This window comes from Castor canadensis, chromosome 3 (genome assembly GCF_047511655.1).
Source record: "Castor canadensis chromosome 3, mCasCan1.hap1v2, whole genome shotgun sequence".
Classification (NCBI taxonomy): Eukaryota; Metazoa; Chordata; class Mammalia; order Rodentia; family Castoridae; genus Castor; species Castor canadensis.
Window position 1 is genome coordinate 69,504,993 of NC_133388.1, and position 12,177 is coordinate 69,517,169.

A 12,177-nucleotide genomic window follows, 5' to 3' on the forward strand; every position below is an offset into this window, starting at 1 on the left:
CTTTCTGCACCGAGAACTTTATACATAGGCTTTAGAAAGCTAAGCTAAAGAAAAACTAAAGAGAACATGGGACAGAGCAAGTCTGAGAGCCAAGACTTTAAGAGTTATGCTAATGTACTTTTTAAACGTGGCTGCTGTTGTTTGTCTGCAAGTCTGAGCACCAAAACTTTGAGAACATAGGACTGTGCAAGTCTGAGGGCAAAGGCTTTAAGAGAAATTAAAGGGAACATGGGACAGAGCGAGTCTAAGGAAAGAGAATTTAAAGACTAGAAAAGAAGCAAGGTTTTGAAGAAAGACTTTAGAAGTAAGGTCTTAAAGAATAGAGAAGAAAAGAAGGAAAGTAAAAGAAGAGAATAATAGAGAAAAGAAGCAATGAGGCTGTTGTGTGTCCCCATCTGAGCACCCAGCACACCTGGCCCCAACTTTCTGCATGTCTGTCTTCTATCGTTTGACCTTTCTGCATCTCCAGTCACCCCAGTTAGGTCGGTAGAACAGAGCTCATGAAAAAACTCAAGAGAGTTCTTTGATCAGAAATGCTGCTTGTTCCCTGACTTTAAGACATACCCAAAAACAAACATATAAACCACAAAACTATACCAAAAAAGAATGAATTGACTTAACCACAATTTTTTTGGCATTGAGATGCTAAGGATTAAACACAGGGCTAGAAATGGAGACCGTGACTTGAACAAAGGACATGACAATGGAGAAGAGATGACCAAATAAAGAAATACGATTGGACGTGAGGGGAGAAGAAGCCTTTACATGGTTCTGGCTTGTGGACTGAAAATCTGTTGTAAAAGTGAACTACTAAGATATCTGATGAAGGAGGAAGATCAGCTTTGGGAGTGGGGAGATAAAAAAAAATCACCACTGCCCCTTGTTTTCAAGGAGTTTCTATTCTTAGACATACACATCAATTTTTTTGAGTTTAAAATTGGTACACCAGATTTTCTTTAAAAAGTTTTAAATATGACAAGTTTAGTTTTGTACATATTGAGTTTGAGTAGCTTGTAGAACCCCCAAATGGTGAGATCCAATTATTATCTCAGAAAAGAAACTTGGGGACTAGAGGTATGGCTCCAATGGTAGAGCACCTGCCTAGTAAGTGTGAAGCCCTGAGTTCAAACCCCATTACCACTAAAAATAAAAATAATAAAAACAAAAACAAAAAAGGAAACTTGGGTTAGAGACAAGGACACAAGACTCTAAAATATTTAAGAGTTAAAAATATCTAATATCTAACAATTAAAAATCTATGATTTTTTTGCAGTGTCTCATGTGTAGCTCAGGCTGGCCTCAAACTCACAATCTTCCAACCTCTGCCTCTGAATGCTGGGATTACAGGTGTAGGCCACAACACCTGGCTTAACAATGAAAAATCTAATATCTAATAATTTTTAAATCAATATTCTGTGTTGTAGCAGAACATAAAGATAATCCTTTAAATACCCCTCATTTTCAAGGAATTTCCACTTACACATATATCTTAATTTATTTTTTGAGTTTAAAATTGGTACATTAGCTTTTCTTAATTTCATCTAAAAACTTTTGTAAAAGCAACATATGCTTTTTGCTGAAAAAGTGGAAACAAAAGAAAATATTAAAAAGAAAATAAAAATCACCAGTAGTTTCACTCTGTAGGTATAACCACACCATTGGAGCATTTTTCCATCTTTTTTTCTATTTATACATACAATTTCTTTCACAGCTTGATAACATACATACATACATCAACTTTTTTTTGCAGTGTCAGGGATCAAACCTAGGGCCTCACCTTTGTATCCACTTTTAAAATCTAATATTGTCAAGTATTTTCCATGTCTTCATAGCTGGGTATGGTGGTATACACCTGTAATCTCAGCACTTGGGAGGCTGAGGCAGGAGGATTGTGAATTCAAGGCTAGCCTAGGCTACATGGAGAGACTGTCCCCTCATTTCCCAAACAAAAGGCTTCAAGGTAATCTTTTTTCATGGCTGTGTAACATTCTACCCATTGATCAGTCATCTCCTTTCTGATAGACATTTATATTTCGAATCTTTCAATGTCATAAATCATGCTTTAATATTTGTACATGAATATTTTCCCATTTCCGACTTTCTTTAAAATAAAAGCACTAAAAGTGGAACTTTTGTATCAAAAATAAACATTTTAAAGTCTCCTTACGTAATACCAAATTTCATTTTCCCAAAAGCTTCCAGTAATTAACGCTTCTTTCCAGCAGGCTATGGGAGTGTCTGCTACCACACTTGTAAAACTAACATTGCTAATTTGACTGATAAAACATATTACTCCTAAAAAATGTTATGTCGAGTGAAGGAAGCCAGACAAAAAGAGTATTCTTATGTTTTACATTATGTAAAACTCGAAAGGAAAAGCAAAAACAAAGACCTGTAGACAATGTAGTCAGTGGCAGAAAACACATCAGGAGTTGCCTGGGAACCAAGGACGGGCAGTGGGCAGAAGACTTACTAAGGAGCAGGAGGTAAGTAAATCTATGATTATTTTCCACTTTCTTTAATGATTTTTCTATTTGGACGGTAGCAATTTTCTCTTGTGAGCTCTTCACATACTAAGAAAGTTTACCTGTGAAGTTATTCAGATTGCTTAATTTTTCTCTGTTACAATATGTTTCTGGTAGGGCTCATTTATTTTTGCAAGATAGCTTATTTATCTTTGGTGCTGCGGATCAAACTCAGGGCCTTGCTACACCCCCAGCCATGTGCAAGATAATTTTATTTATTTATTTTTATTTTGGGGGGATCAAACCTAGGGGTCGCCATATTCCCCGACATGTGCAAGGTAATTTTAACCAAAAGGATGTCCTACAACCCTACATAGCTCTAAATTATTGAACATTGCTAATCATCGCTTTGCAAAACACAGAAAAACCCTCTAAACAAAGTCCAAATTAGGCGATAAAGTGATGTTACATCTACGGCTTTTAGAACTGTCAAGAAGCATGTGTCGCACATCTGCTTTGATGTTTTAGGGCAACCTTCTTAAGTTGCTATGACCTACTATTAACAGTGGACATCTAGGGTCTTTTTAACAAAATCCATTCGACGCTAGGAGTGTGACTACGAACCACTGTTTACACGGGAGCACCGCCGCAAATACTTTCCTTGACTTCTTTAGGTTTCTCCTTTGGTTGCTTACCTGGAAAACCAAGAGGAAGCGCCAGCGATAAGCTCAGGCTGGCATGACGTCAAGAGACTTGACGTCAGAAGGCAGTTGCCATGGCGACCGTTCTCCACCGACGGCAGAGTCGTGAAAGCCCATCACCACACTCGCCTCCGTTGCGGCCTCTGCAGGGTCTAAGCTGCTAAGGAAGCTGTCACCTTAAGGGGGCCTGAGGGAGAGCGAAGTTGTGGGTTGTGCCGAGCGCTCCTCCTCCGCGGCTCTGAGTCCGTGCCCCGGCCTGTGGTGGCGGCGGCCTCCCCGCGGCTCCCTCGCTCGGTGCAGAGCCCGGAGACGGGATCCGCCATATTGGAACCGGAGCGAGGTTCCGTAGAACCGCGGCGCGAGGCGGGTGGAGGTGGCGGCCCTGGCCTGCAGCGGGGAGGAGTCGGCTGTGCCCGGGCCCGCAAGGCTGCGGAGTGAATGAGCCGCTTGGGCTAACCTCTTCCCCGCCCATCCCTCCACTTTCGGCCGTCTGAACCGGGCCGGCGGCGGCAGGATGTTCTCCAAGAAGCCTCATGGGGACGTGAAGAAGTCCACCCAGAAGGTGCTGGACACCAAGAAGGACGCGCTGACCCGCCTCAAGCACCTGCGCATCGTCATCGGTGAGGAGCGCCGCGGCAGCGGCCCCCGGGGAATGTGGCGCGGAGCCGGCGGGCGGAGGGGAGGCGCGGGGCAGGGCAGGGCAGAGCGTCGCTTCTGCAGGGGCGCGGGAGGCCGGGCCACTCGGGCAGGGCCAGCCTGGCAGTGGGCAAAACTCATACCAGGACGGCTGAATTCGAGTTGATGGTCTGAACTCGGGCTTTACGTTTACAATTACGCTAAAACTTAGATCTTTGAGACTTTAGGGAGACTTGGTGTGGCGGGTGATGGTGTTTATAGAGGATGTGCTGGCCAAGTGACTGCTGCCATCCCCGCCCAAGTGGAAGGAAAAGCAAATTCCTCTCTCAGACAGTATAATCCGTAGTCTTTCAAGTTTCTTGGCAGGAGGAATTAGGTACACCTCTCTGAGAAGTGGGTGGTTCCCGCAAAAAGAACCCCACCCTTCTGTTAATGCACCTGATTCTTCATTACTGTCATTTCGAGGAGAAGCTGTAATTAGGGAAAGCAACGTAGCCTATCCTTTCCTTTGCTTCCCGAGAATAGTATAGAATTCTCTTGTTGCTACATTAAAATTTTCTTACTGTCTGCTTCCCCAGACCAAACAGTGCTCTGAGTTTTGGATATAAGGTGAAAAGGCTCTTTTGGATACTTGGTCGTCTAGTAGGCTGGTAAGGGCTGAAGTAATATTTCTGGAACCTTTGCTTTAGTACTTGGATTTTTGTTTGTTTGTTTGTTTGATGAAGAAATTTGAGGTGAAAAGTAGAGTTCTTTTGCTGTGTTGATATATAGTTAATGATGTAGCTGAGTTTAGAGCCCAGATGGCTAAATTCATAGTTAGCTATCTTAACCTGTCTTTCTAATGAGTTGGTTTCGGAAAGCAACTTTTACTTTTAGTGATAGAAGTCCTTTAGTTCAGGGTCACGTTTCTCTGTGTCTCTATTGTATTGTTACTCATACCATGAGGAACCACCAATAGTTCCTAACATTTGTATGATGCGTTATTGTTTTTTGCAAAGTGTTTTCACATAAATTATCAGGTTTTTGTTTTGTTTTGTTTTGTTTTTTTGTGGAAATGGGGCTTAAACTCAGGGCTTTCACCTTGAGCCACTCTACCAACCCCATTTTTGTGAAGGGTTTTTCGAGATACGGTTTCATGAACTATTTGCCCTGGCTGGCTTGGAACCGGGATCCTCCTGATCTCTGCCACCTGAGTAGCTCGGATTACAGGTGTGAGCCACCGGTGCCCAGCAAATTATCAGAATCGTTGCAATAACTCCAGAAGTATAGACATTATCGCCGATTTTTTACAAATGAGAAAGCTGAAGTTTGGGGACGTTAAGTGGTCGTGCAGATACCTGGAAGCTGAGTCACAACCGGAGCCCAGGTTTTGTGCCTGCAGTTTATTTTTTTACTCTTCCTCCATTTAGACAGCTAATCTTTATCTCAAGTAACTCATATTTATTCCTGTGATATAATAAAAAAGCAATTAAAACCAGCTTACCAAAACAAAAAGAAGCCCAGTTTTCAAGAAAATACAAATCTTAAATATGGTAGATGCTGTGATCTTGTTTTATTTCTACTTGAAAGTTAAGCCACTGAAGAAAAGATTTGCCGAGAGTGGGATGTAGAGTCAGTGTGTGAATGTAGAAGGTGTGTCACAGATAATGGCAGTTTGAAGTTGGACACTTACTGGAACTTGACACTTTTTTGGGACAAGCTGTAGGGTGCGGAAATACAGAGCTATGAAGTTGAGTTCCAATAGATCATTGAGATTTCTGAAATTAACTGCCATAGTTGACTAAGGAATGGTTTATGTATACTGTTTTGGTATAGAGTTTTTTCTGTCTGGAAGACATGGACTGTATTAAGACATCATACATGTCAGATATTTTGTAGGACCTAGATTCCTTCATTTGAAAATAATTTTAAAAAGAAAAATGAAACCTTTTACTGTTCAGAAATTTGTGAATTTGCAATCTATATACTGGAGAGACAAAAGAGGGAGAATGAATATTGTATGTTTCTGTGTATCTTTAAGAACTTTCAAATGGTGAACAATTCTCCTTTCACACTCCCTGCCCTGAGTAGAGGAGGTCCATATAGACACTACACTCCAGTAGTTTAGAACAGTAGTTCTCAACTGTGGACATTTTGCTCAACAGGAGACAATTGACGAAGTCTGAAAACACTTTTTTTGTGTGTTACTGGTGATTGAATCCAGAGTCTCATACTTGCTATGCAAGCTTTCTACCAGCTTTGGAGACATTTTTTTCACAACAGGGGGGAGGTGCTACTCACATCTAGTATGCTAGATGCTGCTAAATATCTTACAATGTACAGGATAATCCCTCACAAGAATATTCTAGCCTTAAGTGTCAAATGCTGAGGTTCTGAGGCCTTGTCAGACACAGAGTAAAAGATGAGCCTCCGACCTGGTGCCAGTGGCTCACGTCTATAACCCTAGGTATCAGAGAGGCTGAGATAGAGAAGATCATGGTTCAAGTCCAGCCCAAGCAAATAGTTCTTGAGACTCCCATCTCCAAAATAATCAGAGCAAAATGGACTTTAAGTGGTAGAGCACCTGTTTTGCAGGCACAAAGCCCTGAATTCAAACTCTAGTCCACCAAAAAAAACACACAAAATACAAAATAAAAACAAAAACAATAAAGATGAGCCTCCAAATGCTTTACTCCTTTTTCAGTGCTAGAGATCGAACCCAGGGTCTTCCACATATCAGTAAGCTTTCTATCCTTGAACTATCCTTAGTTCTAGCACTTGATTTAATGTTAATTAAATTGAATGAAAATACTCTTTTAAGTTATTATTTTATATGAAATAAGGGTAATGTAATTTCTGAGAAAATGAGTGAGAAAGTAAATGATAAAAGCTGAACAGTGTCTTAGAGGTCTGCCAATCAGGTATCTGACTTTGCAGGTGGAAGAGCTGCTTTAAATCCTTCTTGGAAGGGCTAGGGGCATGGCTTTAGTAATAGAGCGCTTGCCTAGCAATTGCAAGGCTCAGAGTTCAAATCTCATTAACAACAACAACAACAAAAAACCCAAGAAAAATCCTTTTGGAAGTAGTGGGGTTTTAAATAAGGTAAACAAAATAATGAAACTGTTTAGTAATTGGGCATTGACAATTACACAGGATTTTGATTTTTGTCTGGTCTGTCTGAACCATATGGAGCAATTAAAACTGCTATTCACATAGGGTGTTTGTAGGAAAATTTAGTACATCCAAATATATGAGAACATATCATAATTTAAATATCCATTATAAACCTTTTCCTGACATGTGCACCCACTATAGGACAATTCCAGTTAAATTTATAGAACTTGACTGACAGACTTAGATGAAAATTTACTGTTTATTGATATTATATATTTGATTTGTAGGAACTAAAAGGATTAAAATGAAAAAAAAAAAGACTTGTCTGGTTTCTAAAGCTTTGTGGTATCCTTTTAACTCTCCCCCTTCCATTTTACAACTAGCAGCCTCTAAATAATGATTGTCAATTAGCACATGTAAAATGACTAACATAATGCTTCCCATATAGTGCAGATTGAATACACGGTAGTTTGCTTCTACTTGAAAGTGGCAAGCCAACAGTTCAGTCATTCCCCCCACTTACTTTGGTGCTGGGCCTCTCCAATGCTAGGTCAGTGCTCTAGCACTTGAACCATATCCCTAGCCCTTAGTCCTCCTGATTTAAAGATAAGTGTTTATGTAGCTAAAAATAGACTGATTATTGTTAGATCCTTCTTTCTAACAGCTATATTGAGGTATAATTGGCATACAATAAAATAGCACATATTCAAAGTATATAGGATGATTTTCATATGAAACCATCTTAACAATCAAGATTAAATTTATTCAGACAATAAAGATAAATATAGGCAGGGGCTGGTCATGTAGCTCAGTGGTACAGCATGTACCTAGCATGTACAAGGACCTGAGTTCCATTCCTTGCAAAACAGAAAAGGGAAGAAAAATATAGCCAGGTAAGTAAGATAATGAATATATCTATAACCTCCCAAAGTTTTTCCATGCCCCTTACCTCTGCTTATGCTTTCCCTCTTCCCTGAGCAACTGCCCATCTGCTCTCATTCTAGATTAGTTTGCATTTTTTAGAGTTTTATGTAAATGAAATTATATAGTATATAAATGGAATTATACATCACAGTATTTTTTTGGTTTGGGTTCTTTCAGCCTCCTTTTTTTGTTTTTGTTTTGGCGGCACTGGGGTTTGAACTCAGGGCTTCATGCTTACTAGGCAAGTGCTCTTACTGCTTGATTCACTCCACCAGCCCAACCTTATTCCTTGTTTTGAATCTAATCTGTAGTGTGATGTGGCGTGGCATATCAGTAGTTCATTGCTTTTTTTTTTTTCAGTAGTCAAGAGCTGTACATCCCCAATCCTTGATTACAAATATTTTTAAATCAAATGCATGAATTGTCAAGATTTGGGTGTCTTTTCATTCTCTTAACATTTTTTTTTTGTCTTATAAAGAAGAAAGGTTTGACCAGGTGTGAATGATGCACATCTGTAATGCTAGCTACTCAGGAGGCAGAGATCAGGAGGGTTGTGGCTCAAAGCCAGCCCCACACAAATAGTTTGTGAGACCCTGTCTGGAAAAAAAAATTCATCTCCAAAAAGGGCTAGTGAAGTGGCTCAAGGTGTAGGCCCTCAGTTCAAACCCTAGTACCACAAAAAAAAAAGTTTTATTTTGGCTTCATACTTTTCAATGAAGAAGTAGAAATTAATCAATTAATTAAATTTGGTGGTACTGGGATTTGCACTTGGCTTTGAGCTTGCTAGGTAGGCATTCTACTGCTTGAGCCATACCTCAAGCCCAGAAATGTTTAATTTTTATTTAAGTCTTTATATCAACCTTTTGTCTTATGGTTTCTGTTTTCTCACCCTGTTAAATAGAATCTTTGCCTAACCCAAGATTACAGTGATTTTTCTTGTGTGGTACATAGTGGATTGAACTTTATTTTTTGCATTTAGTTATCCAGTTGTTCCAGCACCATTTGTTGAAAGAGATTGTCCTTTACTGAATTGTTCCAGTGCTCTGTTTGTGTTTATTCTATTACCACAATATGTTGATTATTGTAACTTTTATTTTATTTAATTTTATTATTATTATTATTATTATTTTTGTAGTACTGAAGGTTGAACCCAGAGCCTCATGCTTGCTGGACAGATGCTCTACTACTTGAGCCACTCTACCAGCCCTTGATTATTTTAACTTTAAAATAAATCTTGAAATCACGTAAGGTTGTCCCTCCAACTTTGGTCATCATTTTCAAAGTTTATTTATTTATTTCATAATGCTAGATTCTTTACTTTTCCATGTCAGTTTTAAGATTAGCTTGTCAAAGTGAGGTGTGGTGCAGTGGTACATGCCTTTAGTCTTAGCTAATCCCAGCTACTTTGGAGGCTGAAGCAGAAGGATCACATGAGCCCAAGCGTTCAACAACATAGCAAGACCCTGTCTTTAAAAAAAAAAAAAAAAAGAGTGAGAGATACAGATTAGCTTGTCAATTCTAAACAAAAGCCTGCTGGAATTTTGACTAGGATTGTGTTGAGTCTGGGAAACACTCCTAACAATATTGAATGCCCTGACTCAATAACAAATTATGTCTCTCCACCATTTATTTAGGAGTTATTTAATTTCTCTCAGCAGTGTTTTATAGTCTTCCTTCCTTCCTTCCTTCCTTCCTTCTTTCCTTTTTTTTGGTGGGGCTGGAGTTTGAACTCAAGGCTTCACACTTGCAAAACGTATACTCCACTGCTTGAACCATACCTTCAGTCCATTTTGCTGTGGTTATTTTGGAGTTGGGGGGTCTTGTGAACTGTGCCTGGGCTGGCCTCCGAAGTAGCTAGGATTATAGTCGTGAGCCACTGGCACCAAGCTTATTTTGTACTTTTTCAGTGTGCAAGTCCCACTTATTTTTTGTCAGACTTACCCCTAAACATTTTCTACTTTTGATGTTCTTATAAAATGGAATCTTCATATTTATTTCCAGGCTGGTGCTTTACTACTTGAGCTACTCTGCCACCCCTTGTACTTATTTCTGATGGTAGCTAATATATGGAAAATTTTTTATGTTTAGTTTATATTCTGCAATCTTGCTAAATTCACTTAAATCTATTAGTTTTTTGTAGATCCCATTGGATCTACAAAACACAGAGAATTATGTTGTCTGCAAATATAGATTTTTTTTAACAAAAAAAAGAACTCAGTGCCTCTTGCTTGCTAAGTAGGCACTCTACCACTTCAACCATGCCCTAGAGTTGATTTTTCTAATAGAAATACAAATTAATTAATTAATTGATGGCAGTACTGTATTTGCTAGGCAGGTGCTTTACCACTTGAGCCATGCCTCCATCCCATCCCACAGCTGATTTTTAAATGTCAAATCAGCTCTGCATTTCTTGGGATGAAATGTCATGTTGATCATGACGTTCTTTTTATGTAATACTAGATTTGAATTGCTCAAATTTTATTTATAATTTTTGTGTTTATGTTCATGAGGGATATTAGTCTGTAGCTTGCTTTTCTTACAGTGTTTTTGATTTTGATACTAGTTAATGCTTGCCTCATAGTAAGTATTAATTAGGAAAGTATTACTAAACTTTTCAATTTTCTGTAAATGTTTGTGTAGAATTATTAGGCCTTCCTTAAATGTTTGGCAAAATTCGTCAGTAAAACCATCTGGATCAGGAGTTTTCTTTGAAGGAAGGTTTTAAACTATAGTGTCAATTTGTTTAATAGATAGAAAACCATTCATGTTATCTGTTTCTTCTTGAATGACTATTTCACTTCTTGAGTGAAAAGGAATTCTTCCATTTCATCTGAGCTGTCAAATTTATAGATATAAAGTTATGTAATATTTCCTTATTAGTCTCTTTTCTTTTTGGGTGCTGGGGACTGAACCCAGGGTTTTATATATGCCAGGCAAACACTCTACTCCTGAACTGTAACCTCAGCCTCTCATTAATCTTTTAATATCCATAGAATCCATGCTAAGATCACTCTTCCTGTTCTTGGTATTAGCAGTTTATCTTTCTTTTCTGGTCAGACTGAGTAGAGGCTTATTGCTATTGGTCTTCTAAAAGAATCATATATTGGTTTTGTTGATTTTTGTTCATTCTGTTTTTTATTTCATTGGTTTCTGATTTGATCTTTCATTCTTCTGCTTAGTTTGTTAGTTTATGTAAGTGCGAACTAAGATAATTAATTTGAGACTTTTTTCTTTCTAAAATAGTAGTCTTTTGGTGATCTAGATTTTCCCCTAAATAGCATCCTACAAACTAGTATGTCTTGTATTTTTGGTGTCAATTTCAAAATACTTTCTCATTTTTTTTTGTTCTTTTTTGTCATGCTAAAGGTTGAAGCTAGGGCCTTCTACTGCTAGGCTAGTGCTCTACCACTGAGTCATATCCCCAGTTCTAGTTCCAAAATACTTTCTAACTTCCCTTTTGATTTCTCCATTGATCTATGGGTTATTTACAAGTGTGTTCTTTGGCTTCACATATCCATGGATTTTCCAGATACCTCTGTTACTCATTTCTAACTTAATTCCATAAATGGAATGATTTGTATTTAAAAGTCATTGACATATGTTTTAAAGTGCTCCATATGCCCTTCAAAGGGATATATTTTCTGTTAGTAGGTTAAAAGTTGTAAAAATCTATATTAGGACAAATTGATAGTGTTGTTAAATCTATGTCCTTACTGAATTTCTGTATACTTATTTTGTCGATTATTAAAAGAAGGGTGTTAAAGTGTGACTGTACTTGTGGATTTGTCTAATTCTTTTTGCAGTTCATTTTTGTTCTTGTTTCCTTTTTTTCTTTTAAAGATGGGGGAAAGGATTTCTGTTGTTCAGGCTGAGCTTGAACTTCTAAAACTCAAGTGATCCTCCTGCCTTAGGTGCTCATCTCCATGTTCAGCTTCCTTTTGCAATTCTCTCAGTATTTACTTCATGTATTTTGAAGTTCTGTCTTTAGGTGCTTAAACATTTAGATTTGTGAATCCCTTTTTCTTTTAGAGACAGAGTTTTTCTGTGTTTCTCTGCTGGTCTCAAACTCCTGGGTTGAAGCAGGTCTTCTGCCTCAGCCTCCCAAGGAGCTAGGGGAACAGGTATGTGCTATACGCCTGACTTGTTACTTCTTTTTGATAAATTGACTTCCTTTATCATTATGAAATGACTTCTGTATCTTTGTTAATAGTGTTTGCCATGGAATCTACTTTGATATTAATATAGTCACTTCCAGGATATATATATATTTCTTATCTTTGAATCTATTTGTGTATATATGTATGTATATGCACATATACACACACATTTATATTTATGTTTATATATTATGGGGGCTA

The 12,177-nt window shown here is 38.3% G+C and overlaps 1 protein-coding gene across 6 annotated transcripts in view; it reads left to right on the plus strand.

The window, feature by feature from the left end:
• The first annotated feature begins 3,265 nt into the window (after positions 1–3,265).
• Ralgapa1 (Ral GTPase activating protein catalytic subunit alpha 1) overlaps positions 3,266–12,177 on the plus strand; it is a 241,944-nt gene continuing 233,032 nt past the window's right edge. For 3 of the 6 annotated variants that reach the window (XM_074068142.1, XM_074068145.1, XM_074068143.1), the window contains exon 1: positions 3,266–3,786. In XM_074068142.1, the coding sequence (XP_073924243.1) occupies positions 3,681–3,786 (106 nt within the window). In that variant the 5' untranslated portion in view covers positions 3,266–3,680. The remainder of the gene's footprint in view (positions 3,787–12,177) is intronic. The other 3 variants (XM_074068146.1, XM_074068148.1, XM_074068144.1) reach the window with 2 other exon arrangements.